The following is a 17394-nucleotide window of genomic DNA, read 5'->3' as shown; positions in this document are numbered from 1 at the left end:
TCATATTACACACATACAGCACAGAGAGTATACTGTCATATTACACACACAGCACAGAGTATACTGTCATATTAAACACACAGCACAGAGTATACGATCATATTACACACACAGCACATAGTATACTGTCATATTACACACACAGCACATAGTATACTGTCATATTACACACACATCACAGAGTATACTATCATATTATACACACAGCACAGATTATACTGTCATATTACACACAGCACAGAGTATACTGTCATATTACACACACAGCACATAGTATACTGTCATATTACACACACAGCACAGAGTATACTGTCATATTACACACACAGCACATAGTATACTGTCATATTACACACACAGCACATAGTATACTGTCATATTACACACATACAGCACAGAGAGTATACTGTCATATTACACACACAGCACATAGTATACTGTCATATTACACACACAGCACAGAGTATACTATCATATTACACACACAGCACAGAGTATACTGTCATATTACACACACAGCACAGAGTATACTGTCATATTAAACACACAGCACAGAGTATACGATCATATTACACACACAGCACATAGTATACTGTCATATTACACACACAGCACATAGTATACTGTCATATTACACACACATCACAGAGTATACTATCATATTATACACACAGCACAGATTATACTGTCATATTACACACAACACAGAGTATACTGTCATATTACACACACAGCACATAGTATACTGTCATATTACACACACAGCACAGAGTATACTGTCATATTACACACACAGCACATAGTATACTGTCATATTACACACACAGCACATAGTATACTGTCATATTACACACACAGCACAGAGTATACTATCATATTACACACACAGCACAGAGTATACTATCATATTACACACAGCACATAGTATACTGTCATATTACACACACAGCACAGCACATAGTATACTATCATATTACACACACAGCACAGAGTATACGATCATATTACACACAGCACAGAGTATACTGTCATATTACACACACAGCACATAGTATACTGTCATATTACACACACACAGCACATAGTATACTGTCATATTACACACACACAGCACAGAGTATACTGTCATATTACACGCACAGCACAGCGTATACTGTCATATTACACGCACAGCACATAGTATACTGTCATTTTACACACAAAGCACAGAGTATACTGTCATATTACACGCACAGCACAGAGTATACTGTCATATTACACACACACACAGCACAGAGTATACTGTCATATTACACACACAGCACAGCACATATTACACACAGCACAGAGTATACTGTCATATTACACACACAGCACAGCACATATTACACACAGCACATAGTATACTGTCATATTACACGCACAGCACATAGTATACTGTCATATTATACACACACAGCACAGCACATATTACACACAGCACAGAGTATACTGTCATATTACACACACAGGGCATAGTATACTGTCATATTACACGCACAGCACATAGTATACTGTCATATTATACACACACAGCACATATTACACACAGCACAGAGTATACTGTCATATTACACACACAGCACAGCACATATTACACACAGCACAGAGTATACTGTCATATTACACACACAGCACATAGTATACTGTCATATTACACACACAGTACATAGTATACTGTCATATTACACACACAGCACAGAATAAACTGTCATATTACACACACAGCACATAGTATACTATCATATTACACACACAGCACATAGTATACTGTCATATTACACACACAGCACATAGTATACTGTAATATTACACACACAGCACATAGTATACTGTCATATTACACACATACAGCACAGAGAGTATACTGTCATATTACACACACAGCACATAGTATACTGTGATATTACCCACATACAGCACAGAGAGTATACTGTCATATTACACACACAGCACAGAGTATACTGTCATATTAAACACACAGCACATAGTATACGATCATATTACACACACAGCACAGCACATAGTATACTGTCATATTACACACACAGCACAGCACAGAGTATACTATCATATTACACACACAGCACAGAGTATACTGTCATATTACACACACAGCACATAGTATCCGATCATATTACACACACAGCACAGCACATAGTATACTGTCATATTACACACACAGCACATAGTATACTGTCATATTACACACACAGCACAGCACATAGTATACTGTCATATTACACACATAAAGCACAGAGAGTATACTGTCATATTACACACACAGCACAGAGTATACTGTCATATTAAACACACAGCACATAGTATACGATCATATTACACACACAGCACATAGTATACTGTCATATTACACACACAGCACATAGTATACTGTCATATTACACACACAGCACAGAGTATACTATCATATTACACACACAGCACAGAGTATACTATCATATTACACACACAGCACAGAGAGTATACTGTCATATTACACACACAGCACATAGTATACTGTCACATTACACACACAGCACATAGTATACTGTCATATTACACACACAGCACATAGTATACTGTCATATTACACACACAGCACAGAGTATACTATCATATTACACACACAGCACAGCACAGAGTATACTATCATATTACACACACAGCACAGAGTATACTGTCATATTACACAGCACATAGTATACTGTCATATTATACACACACACAGCACAGCACATATTACACACAGCACAGAGTATACTGTCATATTACACACACAGCACAGCACATATTACACACAGCACAGAGTATACTATCATATTACACACACAGCACAGAGAGTATACTGTCATAATACATACACAGACCATAGTATACTGTCATATTACACACACAGCACATAGTATACTGTCATATTACACACACAGCACAGCACAGAGAGTATACTGTCATACTACACACACACAGCACATAGTATACTGTCATATTACACACACACAGCACATAGTATACTGTCATATTACATGCACAGCACATAGTATACTGTCATATTACACACACAGCACAGAATATACTGTCATATTACACACACAGCACAGAGTATACTATCATATTACACACACAGCACAGAGTATACTATCATATTACACACACAGCACAGAGTATACAGTCATATTACACACACAGCACAGAGTATACTATCATATTACACACACAGCAAAGAGTATACTATCATATTACACACACAGCACAGAGTATACTGTCATATTACACACACAGCACAGAGTATACTATCATATTACACACACAGCACAGAGTATACTATCATATTACACACAGCACATAGTATACTGTCATATTACACACACAGCACAGCACATAGTATACTGTCATATTACACACACAGCACAGCACATAGTATACTATCATATTACACACACAGCACAGAGTATACGATCATATTACACACAGCACAGAGTATACTGTCATATTACACACACAGCACATAGTATACTGTCATATTACACACACACAGCACATAGTATAGTGTCATATTACACACACACAGCACAGAGTATACTGTCATATTACACACACAGCACATATTACACACAGCACAGAGTATACTGTCATATTACACGCACAGCACAGCGTATACTGTCATATTACACGCACAGCACATAGTATACTGTCATATTACACACAAAGCACAGAGTATACTGTCATATTACACGCACAGCACAGAGTATACTGTCATATTACACACACACACAGCACAGAGTATACTGTCATATTACACACACAGCACAGCACATATTACACACAGCACAGAGTATACTGTCATATTACACACACAGCACAGCACATATTACACACAGCACATAGTATACTGTCATATTACACGCACAGCACATAGTATACTGTCATATTATACACACACAGCACAGCACATATTACACACAGCACAGAGTATACTGTCATATTACACACACAGGACATAGTATACTGTCATATTACACGCACAGCACATAGTATACTGTCATATTATACACACACAGCACAGCACATATTACACACAGCACAGAGTATACTGTCATATTACACACACAGCACAGCACATATTACACACAGCACAGAGTATACTGTCATATTACACACACAGCACATAGTATACTGTCATATTACACACACAGTACATAGTATACTGTCATATTACACACACAGCACAGAATAAACTGTCATATTACACACACAGCACATAGTATACTATCATATTACACACACAGCACATAGTATACTGTCATATTACACACACAGCACATAGTATACTGTCATATTACACACACAGCACATAGTATACTGTAATATTACACACATACAGCACAGAGAGTATACTGTCATATTACACACACAGCACATAGTATACTGTCATATTACACACATACAGCACAGAGAGTATACTGTCATATTACACACACAGCACAGAGTATACTGTCATATTAAACACACAGCACATAGTATACGATCATATTACACACACAGCACAGCACATAGTATACTGTCATATTACACACACAGCACAGCACAGAGTATACTATCATATTACACACACAGCACAGAGTATACTGTCATATTACACACACAGCACATAGTATCCGATCATATTACACACACAGCACAGCACATAGTATACTGTCATATTACACACACAGCACATAGTATACTGTCATATTACACACACAGCACAGCACATAGTATACTGTCATATTACACACATACAGCAAAGAGAGTATACTGTCATATTACACACACAGCACAGAGTATACTGTCATATTAAACACACAGCACATAGTATACGATCATATTACACACACAGCACATAGTATACTGTCATATTACACACACAGCACATAGTATACTGTCATATTACACACACAGCACATAGTATACTGTCATATTACACACACAGCACATAGTATACTGTCATATTACACACACAGCACAGAGTATACTATCATATTATACACACAGCACAGAGTATACTGTCATATTACACACACAGCACAGAGTATACTGTCATATTACACACACAGCACATAGTATACTGTCATATTACACACACAGCACAGAGTATACTGTCATATTACACACACAGCACATAGTATACTGTCATATTACACACACAGCACATAGTATACTGTCATATTACACACATACAGCACAGAGAGTATACTGTCATATTACACACACAGCACATAGTATACTGTCATATTACACACACAGCACAGAGTATACTGTCATATTACACACACAGAACAGAGTATACTGTCATATTACACACACAGCACATAGTATACTGTCATATTACACACACAGCACATAGTATACTGTCATATTACACACACAGCACAGAGTATACTGTCATATTACATACACAGCACAGAGTATACTGTCATATTAAACACACAGCACATAGTATACGATCATATTACACACACAGCACAGCACATAGTATACTGTCATATTACACACACAGCACATAGTATACTGTCATATTACACACACAGCACAGCACAGAGTATACTATCATATTACACACCGCACAGAGTATACTGTCATATTACACACACAGCACATAGTATCCGATCATATTACACACACAGCACAGCACATAGTATACTGTCATATTACACACACAGCACATAGTATACTGTCATATTACACACATACAGCACAGAGAGTATACTGTCATATTACACACACAGCACAGAGTATACTGTAATATTAAACACACAGCACAGAGTATACGATCATATTACACACACAGCACATAGTATACTGTCATATTACACACACAGCACATAGTATACTGTCATATTACACACACATCACAGAGTATACTATCATATTATACACACAGCACAGATTATACTGTCATATTACACACAGCACAGAGTATACTGTCATATTACACACACAGCACATAGTATACTGTCATATTACACACACAGCACAGAGTATACTGTCATATTACACACACAGCACATAGTATACTGTCATATTACACACACAGCACATAGTATACTGTCATATTACACACATACAGCACAGAGAGTATACTGTCATATTACACACACAGCACATAGTATACTGTCATATTACACACATACAGCACAGAGAGTATACTGTCATATTACACACACAGCACAGAGTATACTGTCATATTAAACACACAGCACATAGTATACGATCATATTACACACACAGCACAGCACATAGTATACTGTCATATTACACACACAGCACAGCACAGAGTATACTATCATATTACACACACAGCACAGAGTATACTGTCATATTACACACACAGCACATAGTATCCGATCATATTACACACACAGCACAGCACATAGTATACTGTCATATTACACACACAGCACATAGTATACTGTCATATTACACACACAGCACAGCACATAGTATACTGTCATATTACACACATACAGCAAAGAGAGTATACTGTCATATTACACACACAGCACAGAGTATACTGTCATATTAAACACACAGCACATAGTATACGATCATATTACACACACAGCACATAGTATACTGTCATATTACACACACAGCACATAGTATACTGTCATATTACACACACAGCACATAGTATACTGTCATATTACACACACAGCACATAGTATACTGTCATATTACACACACAGCACAGAGTATACTATCATATTATACACACAGCACAGAGTATACTGTCATATTACACACACAGCACAGAGTATACTGTCATATTACACACACAGCACATAGTATACTGTCATATTACACACACAGCACAGAGTATACTGTCATATTACACACACAGCACATAGTATACTGTCATATTACACACACAGCACATAGTATACTGTCATATTACACACATACAGCACAGAGAGTATACTGTCATATTACACACACAGCACATAGTATACTGTCATATTACACACACAGCACAGAGTATACTGTCATATTACACACACAGAACAGAGTATACTGTCATATTACACACACAGCACATAGTATACTGTCATATTACACACACAGCACATAGTATACTGTCATATTACACACACAGCACAGAGTATACTGTCATATTACATACACAGCACAGAGTATACTGTCATATTAAACACACAGCACATAGTATACGATCATATTACACACACAGCACAGCACATAGTATACTGTCATATTACACACACAGCACATAGTATACTGTCATATTACACACACAGCACAGCACAGAGTATACTATCATATTACACACCGCACAGAGTATACTGTCATATTACACACACAGCACATAGTATCCGATCATATTACACACACAGCACAGCACATAGTATACTGTCATATTACACACACAGCACATAGTATACTGTCATATTACACACATACAGCACAGAGAGTATACTGTCATATTACACACACAGCACAGAGTATACTGTCATATTAAACACACAGCACAGAGTATACGATCATATTACACACACAGCACATAGTATACTGTCATATTACACACACAGCACATAGTATACTGTCATATTACACACACATCACAGAGTATACTATCATATTATACACACAGCACAGATTATACTGTCATATTACACACAGCACAGAGTATACTGTCATATTACACACACAGCACATAGTATACTGTCATATTACACACACAGCACAGAGTATACTGTCATATTACACACACAGCACATAGTATACTGTCATATTACACACACAGCACATAGTATACTGTCATATTACACACATACAGCACAGAGAGTATACTGTCATATTACACACACAGCACATAGTATACTGTCATATTACACACACAGCACAGAGTATACTGTCATATTACACACACAGAACAGAGTATACTGTCATATTACACACACAGCACATAGTATACTGTCATATTACACACACAGCACATAGTATACTGTCATATTACACACACAGCACAGAGTATACTGTCATATTACACACACAGCACAGAGTATACTGTCATATTAAACACACAGCACATAGTATACGATCATATTACACACACAGCACAGCACATAGTATACTGTCATATTACACACACAGCACATAGTATACTGTCATATTACACACACAGCACAGCACAAAGTATACTATCATATTACACACACAGCACAGAGTATACTGTCATATCACACACACAGCACATAGTATAAGATCATATTACACACACAGCACAGCACATAGTATACTGTCATATTACACACACAGCACATAGTATACTGTCATATTACACACACAGCACAGCACATAGTATACTGTCATATTACACACATACAGCACAGAGAGTATACTGTCATATTACACACACAGCACATAGTATACGATCATATTACACACACAGCACATAGTATACTGTCATATTACACACACAGCACATAGTATACTGTCATATTACACACACAGCACATAGTATACTGTCATATTACACGCACAGCACAGAATATACTGTCATATTACACACACACAGCACAGAGTATACTGTCATATTACACACACAGCACAGAGTATACTGTCATATTACACACACAGCACAGAGTATACTGTCATATTAAACACACAGCACATAGTATACTGTCATATTACACACACAGCACAGAGTATACTGTCATATTACACACACACAGCACAGAGTATACTGTCATATTACACACACAGCACAGAGTATACTGTCATATTACACACACAGACCATAGTATACTGTCATATTACACACACAGCACATAGTATACTGTCATATTACAGACACAGCACAGCACATAGTATACTGTCATATTACACACACACAGCACATAGTATACTGTCATATTACACACACACAGCACATAGTATACTGTCATATTACACGCACAGCACATAGTATACTGTCATATTACACGCACAGCACAGAATATACTGTCATATTACACACACAGCACAGAGTATACTGTCATATTACACACACAGCACAGAGTATACTATCATATTACACACACAGCACAGAGTATACTGTCATATTACACACACAGCACAGAGTATACTATCATATTACACACACAGCACAGAGTATACTATCATATTACACACACAGCACAGAGTATACTGTCATATTACACACACAGCACAGAGTATACTGTCATATTACACACACAGCACAGAGTATACTATCATATTACACACAGCACAGAGTATACTGTCATATTACACACACAGCACAGAGTATACTGTCATATTACACACACAGCACAGCACATAGTATACTGTCATATTACACACACAGCACATAGTATACTATCATATTACACACACAGCACAGAGTATACGATCATATTACACACAGCACAGAGTATACTGTCATATTACACACACAGCACATAGTATACTGTCATATTACACACACAGCACATAGTATACTGTCATATTACACACACACAGCACATAGTATACTGTCATATTACACACACACAGCACAGAGTATACTGTTATATTACACACACAGCACAGCGTATACTGTCATATTACACGCACAGCACATAGTATACTGTCATATTACACGCACAGCACATAGTATACTGTCATATTACACGCACAGCACAGAGTATACTGTCATATTACACGCACAGCACAGAGTATACTGTCATATTACACGCACAGCACAGCACAGAGTATACTGTCATATTAAACACACAGCACAGCACATATTACACACAGCACAGAGTATACTGTCATATTACACACAGCACAGAGTATACTGTCATATTACACGCACAGCACATAGTATACTGTCATATTACACGCACAGCACATAGTATACTGTCATATTATACACACACAGCACAGCACATATTACACACAGCACAGAGTATACTGTCATATTACACACACAGCACAGCACATATTACACACAGCACAGAGTATACTGTCATATTACACACACAGCACATAGTATACTGTCATATTACACGCACAGCACATAGTATACTGTCATATTATACACACACAGCACAGCACATATTACACACAGCACAGAGTATACTGTCATATTACACACACAGCACAGCACATATTACACACAGCACAGAGTATACTGTCATATTACACACACAGCACAGAGTATACTGTCATATTACACACACAGCACATAGTATACTGTCATATTACACACACAGCACAGAGTATACTGTCATATTACACACACAGCACATAGTATACTGTCATATTACACACACAGCACAGAATATACTGTCATATTACACACACAGCACATAGTATACTGTCATATTACACACACAGCACATAGTATACTGTCATATTACACACACAGCACAGAATATACTGTCATATTACACACACAGCACAGAGTATACTATCATATTACACACACAGCACATAGTATACTGTCATATTACACACACAGCACATAGTATACTGTCATATTACACACACAGCACATAGTATACTGTCACATTACACACACATCACATAGTATACTGTCATATTACACACACAGCACATAGTATACTGTCATATTACACACATACAGCACAGAGAGTATACTGTCATATTACACACACAGCACAGAGTATACTGTCATATTAAACACACAGCACATAGTATACGATCATATTACACACACAGCACAGCACATAGTATACTGTCATATTACACACACAGCACATAGTATACTGTCATATTACACACACAGCACAGCACAGAGTATACTATCATATTACACACACAGCACAGAGTATACTGTCATATTACACACACAGCACAGAGTATACGATCATATTACACACACAGCACAGCACATAGTATACTATCATATTACACATACAGCACATAGTATACTGTCATATTACACACACAGCACATAGTATACTGTCATATTACACACACAGCACAGAGTATACTATCATATTACACACACAGCACAGAGTATACTGTCATATTTCACGCACAGCACAGAGTATACTGTCATATTACACACACAGCACATAGTATACTATCATATTATACACACAGCACATATTATACTGTCATATTACACACACACAGCACAGAGTATACTGTCATATTACACACACACAGCACAAAGTATACTATCATATTACAAGCACAGCACAGAGTATACTGTCATATTACACACACAGCACATAGTATACTGTCATATTACACACACAGTACATAGTATACTATCATATTACACACAGCACATAGTATACTGTCATATTACACACACAGCACATAGTATACTGTCATATTACACACACAGCACAGAGTATACTATCATATTACACACACACACACACACACACACACACACACACACACACACACACACACACACAGAGCACAGTGTATACTGTCATATTACACACACAGCACAGAGTATACTGTCATATTACACACACAGCACAGAGTATACTATCATATTACACACACACAGCACAGAGTATACTGTCATATTACACACACAGCACAGAGTATACTGTCACATTACACACACAGCACAGAGTATACTGTCATATTACACACACAGCACATAGTATACTGTCATAGTACACACACAGCACAGAGTATACTATCATATTACACACACAGCACAGAGTATACTATCATATTACACACAGCACATAGTATACTGTCATATTACACACACAGCACATAGTATACTGTCATATTACACACACAGCACAGAGTATACTATCATATTACACACACACACACACACACACACACACAGAGCACAGTGTATACTGTCATATTACACACACAGCACCGAGTATACTGTCATATTACACACACAGCACAGAGTATACTATCATATTACACACACAGCACACCACAGAGTATACTATCATATTACACACACACAGCACAGAGTATACTGTCATATTACACACACAGCACAGAGTATACTGTCACATTACACACACAGCACAGAGTATACTGTCATATTACACACACAGCACATAGTATACTGTCATATTACACACACAGCACAGAGTATACTATCATATTACACACACAGCACAGAGTATACTGTCATATTACACACACAGCACAGAGTATACTGTTATATTACACATAGTACAGAGAATACTGTTATATTATACACATCAGAGTACATGAGTAACAGTTCTCAGTGTGTATCTGTATCTCGGGCTGTGATAATGTACATCATTGTTGCACAGACCTGGTCTCTATCAGGGGGTTCTGTATTATTGCCCTGTGATGCAGACAGATGTACTATAAGCAGTGACATCATCAGGTAATATTTATAATACACACAGCACATCACACAGTCAGCCACTAGGGGGCAGCACTGACATAGAACAGCCTGTACCTGCAGCGGTGACTGGCAGCACAATCACTATATACTAATATATTACTAGACACTGATAGGTGAATAATGGTAAAACCCCACAATCTCTATATTACTCCCTCCCAGAGCTGCTTCCAAACACCGTATTCAGGGGACGTACGTCCATATTCTATACATGTAGTGACCACACACACACAACACACATGGCTGGCAGGTAATGGAGACACGTCTGGTCTTACCGGCAGGGTCCGGCTTCCATGCAGAGTATTAATGGCAGCCTGAGCTTCTGTGTGTGTCTGAAACTTCACAAATGCACAACCTAAGTATGGGAGATACCACATTACTACATAACACGCTGACAGCACAGCAATACAGCACAGCACAGTGATCACAGGCATTGGGGGTGTCTGCTGCTCAGTATATAGTCTAGCTCATCACTGTATACCCTACACCAATCACTCAGAGGCCTGTGTGAGGGAGGAGGCTCATTCTCTGTGGTTACAATGTCCCATCCAGCCTCCGTCAGCCTTGAAACCATGCTGTTCATTAAGCTAAAACTATTCCGGCTTGTTATAAAATACTGCGTCACTTATCCTCATTTCTGTAGTCCTGTAACCAGGAGATCAGACCGTCTGTGTTACATGTTTCTCTGCTAGATTGAGCAAGAGGCCCTAGAAACACGCTGCTCTGCCAAAAGTGTGAAATGCGTCGCTCTAATGATATAGGGAGAGAAGCAAACTCTACCCGCACAGAGCCATTCTCTAACTTACCCAAGGCAGAAGTAACCTAGGCCCTAGAAACGCGCTGCTCTGCCAAAAGTGTGAAATGCGTCTCTCTAATGATATAAGGAGAGAAGCAAACTCTACCCGCACAGAGCCATTCTCTAACTTACCAAAGGCAGAAGTAACCTAGGCCCTAGAAATGCGCTGCTCTGCCAAAGTGTGAAATGCGTCTCTCTAATGATATAGGGAGAGAAGCAAACTCTACCCGCACAGAGCCATTCTCTAACTTACCCAAGGCAGAAGTAACCTAGGCCCTAGAAATGCACTACTCTGCCAAAGTGTGAAATGCGTCGCTCTAATGATATAGGGAGAGAAGCAAACTCTACCCGCACAGAGCCATTCTCTAACTTACCCAAGGCAGAAGTAACCTAGGCCCTAGAAACGCGCTGCTCTGCCAAAAGTGTGAAATGCGTCTCTCTAATGATATAAGGAGAGAAGCAAACTCTACCCGCACAGAGCCATTCTCTAACTTACCAAAGGCAGAAGTAACCTAGGCCCTAGAAACACGCTGCTCTGCCAAAAGTGTGAAATGCGTTGCTCTAATGATATAGGGAGAGAAGCAAACTCTACCCGCACAGAGCCATTCTCTAACTTACCAAAGGCAGAAGTAACCTAGGCCCTAGAAATGCGCTGCTCTGCCAAAGTGTGAAATGCGTCTCTCTAATGATATAGGGAGAGAAGCAAACTCTATCCGCACAGAGCCATTCTCTAACTTACCCAAGGCAGAAGTAACCTAGGCCCTAGAAATGCGCTACTCTGTCAAAGTGTGAATGCGTTGCTCTAATGATATAGGGAGAGAAGCAAACTCTACCCGCACAGAGCCATTCTCTAACATACCCAAGGCAGAAGTAACCTAGGCCCTAGAAATGCGCTGCTCTGCCAAAGTGTGAAATGCGTCGCTCTAATGATATAGGGAGAGAAGCAAACTCTATCCGCACAGAGCCATTCTCTAACTTACCCAAGGCAGAAGTAACCTAGGCCCTAGAAATGCGCTACTCTGCAAAAGTGTGAAATGCGACGCTCTAATGATATAGGGAGAGAAGCATACTCTACCTGCACAGAGCCATTCTCTAACTTACCCAAGGCAGAAGTAACCTAGGCCCTAGAAATGCACTACTCTGCCAAAGTGTGAAATGCGTCGCTCTAATGATATAGGGAGAGAAGCAAACTCTACCCGCACAGAGCCATTCTCTAACTTACCTAAGGCAGAAGTAACCTAGGCCCTGATTGGTTGCTGTGACGCAGACTGCAGTTAGTATGTACAGGGTAAATGAGCCTTACAGACAGAGGAACTACACAGCTGTATATCAGAGGCCTGCTATAGTCTATGCTAGATGTGATAGACACACCTTTGCTGGTCCCATCTGGCCCCCGCAGAACCGTACATTCATCAATATTCCCAAAGGGTTCAAACATTCTCCGCACGTCCTCATCTGTCTGCTGTTTCCCCAGCATCCCGACAAACAGCTTCCGGTCCTCTGTACAGGGCGGAGAGAAGGGAGATTATATCATATACCAGGAATGTAATATAGGCCATGGTCTGTATGCGGGAGATGTGAGATAACTGTAAGAGGACGGGTGATATATACAGGAGGAGATGTGAGATAACTGTAAGAGGACGGGTGATATATACAGGAGGAGATGTGAGATAACTTTAAGAAGGTGGGTGATATATACAGGAGGAGATGTGAGATAACTGTAAGAGGGTGGGTGAGATATACAGGAGGAGATGTGAGATAACTATAAGAGGACGGGTGATATATACAGGAGGAGATGTGAGATAACTATAAGAGGACGGGTGATATATACAGGAGGAGATGTGAGATAACTATAAGAGGACGGGTGATATATACAGGAGGAGATGTGAGATAACTATAAGAGGACGGGTGATATATACAGGAGGAGATGTGAGATAACTATAAGAGGACGGGTGATATATACAGGAGGAGATGTGAGATAACTATAAGAGGATGGGTGATATATACAGGAGGAGATGTGAGATAACTATAAGAGGATGGGTGATATATACAGGAGGAGATGTGAGATAACTATAAGAGGATGGGTGATATATACAGGAGGAGATGTGAGATAACTGTAAGAGGACGGGTGATATATACAGGAGATATATACAGGAGGAGATGTGAGATAACTATAAGAGGACGGGTGATATATACAGGAGGAGATGTGAGATAACTGTAAAAGGGTGGGTGAGATATACAGGAGGAGATGTGAGATAACTATAAGAGGACGGGTGATATATACATGAGGAGATGTGAGATAACTATAAGAGGATGGGTGATATATACAGGAGGAGATGTGAGATAACTATAAGAGGACGGGTGATATATACAGGAGGTGATGTGAGATAACTATAAGAGGTTGGGTGATATATACAGGAGGAGATGGTTACAGCTTAGTAAAAGATATCTACCTCCTCGACTCTCGCTGTCTGCCGGTTTCACCTGAATTGGCCGGTTCATCTGGAAGAAAAGTCACTAGATATAATTATATAAATCTAATATATATATATACAGTCAGGTGCATAAATATTGGGACATTGACAGAATTGTCATATTTTGGCCTCTAGTCACCACCACAATGGTTTTGAAATGAAACAAACAAGATGTGATTTACCTGCAGACTTTCAGATTTAATTTGAGGGTAATTACATCCAAATCAGGTGAACGGTGTAGGAATAACAATGGTTTCTATATGTGCCTCCCACTTTTTAAGGGGCCAAAAGTAATGGGACAAACTAAACAATCCTAAATCTAACTTTCACTTTTTAATACTTTGTTGCAAATCCTTTGCAGGCAATTACAGCCTGAAGTCTGGAACGCATAGACATCACCAGACGCTGGGTTTCATCCCTGGTGATGCTCTGCCAGGCCTCTACTGCAAATGTCTTCAGTTCCTGCTTGTTCTTGGGGCATTTTCCCTTCAGTTTTGTCTTCATCAAGTGAAATGCATGCTCAATCAGATTCAGGTCAGGGGATTGACTTGGCCATTGCATAACATTCCACTTTTAGCCTTAAAAAACTCTTTGGTTGCTTTTGCAGTATGCTTCGGGTCATTGTCCATCTGCACTGTGAAGCGCCGTCCAATGAGTTCTGAAGCATTTGACTGAATATGAGCATATAATATTGCCTGAAACACTTCAGAATTCATTCTGCTGCTTTTGTCAGCAGTCACATCATCAATAAATACAAGGGAACCAGTTCCATTGGCAGCCATACATGCCCACGCCATGACACTACCACCACCATGCTTCACTGATGAGGTGGTATGTTTTGGATCATGAGCAGTTTCTTTCCTTCTCCATACTCTTCTCTTCCCATCACTCTGGTACAAGTGGATCTTTGTCTCATCTGTCCATAGGATGTTGTTCCAGAACTGTAATGGCTTTTTTAGATGTTGTTTGGCAAACTCTAATCTGGTCTTCCTGTTTTTGTGGCTCATCAATGGTTTACATCTTGTGGTGAACCCTCTATATTCACTCTTGTGAAGTCTTGTCTTGATTGTTGACTTTGACATATATACATCTACCTCCTGGAGAGTGTTCTTGATTTGGCCAACTGTTGTGAAGGGGTTTTTCTTTACCAGGGAAATAATTCTTCTGTTATCCACCACAGTTGTTTTCCGTGGTCTTCCGGGTCTTTTGGTGTTGCTGAGCTCTCCGGTGCATTCTTTCTTTTTAAGAATGTTCCAAACAGTTGATTTGGCCACACCTAATGTTTTTGCTATCTCTCTGATGGGTTTGTTTTGATTTTTCAGCCTAATGATGGCTTGCTTCACTGATAGTGACAGCTCTTTGGATCTCATATTGAGAGTCGACAGCAACTGATTCCAAATGCAAATGTCACACCTAGAATCAACTCCAGACCTTTTACCTGCTTAATAATAATGAAATAACGAGGGAATAGCCCACACCTGTCCATGAAATAGCTTTTGAGTTGATAGTCCCATTACTTTTGGCCCCTTAAAAAGTGTGAGGCACATATAGAAACCGTTGTAATTCCTACACCGTTCACCTGATTTGGATTTAATTACCCTCAAATTAAATCTGAAAGTCTGCAGGTAAAGCACATCTTGTTTGTTTCATTTCAAAGCCATTGTGGTGGTGAATAGAGGCCAAAATATGAAAATTCTGTCAATGTCCCAATATTTATGCACCTGACTGTATAT

At 38.9% G+C, this 17394-nt stretch overlaps 1 protein-coding gene across 1 annotated transcript in view; it reads right to left on the bottom strand.

Annotated features, from left to right (window-relative positions):
- Positions 1-17394, bottom strand: part of LOC148454362 (CUGBP Elav-like family member 3-A) — a 109209-nt gene that overhangs the window by 24960 nt on the left and 66855 nt on the right. Inside the window, exons 3-5 of the mRNA XM_088460978.1 lie at positions 15641-15689; positions 14559-14687; positions 12667-12746 (exon numbers count right to left, since the gene is read on the bottom strand). Coding sequence (XP_088317104.1) covers positions 12667-12746; positions 14559-14687; positions 15641-15689 — 258 coding nt within the window. The remainder of the gene's footprint in view (positions 1-12666; positions 12747-14558; positions 14688-15640; positions 15690-17394) is intronic.

This window comes from Taudactylus pleione, unplaced genomic scaffold, assembly GCF_031769625.1.
Source record: "Taudactylus pleione unplaced genomic scaffold, aTauple2 ptg000997l, whole genome shotgun sequence".
Taxonomy (NCBI): Eukaryota; Metazoa; Chordata; class Amphibia; order Anura; family Myobatrachidae; genus Taudactylus; species Taudactylus pleione.
Note: the sequence above shows the minus strand (reverse complement) of the source record. Positions and strands in the feature narration are given on the sequence as shown.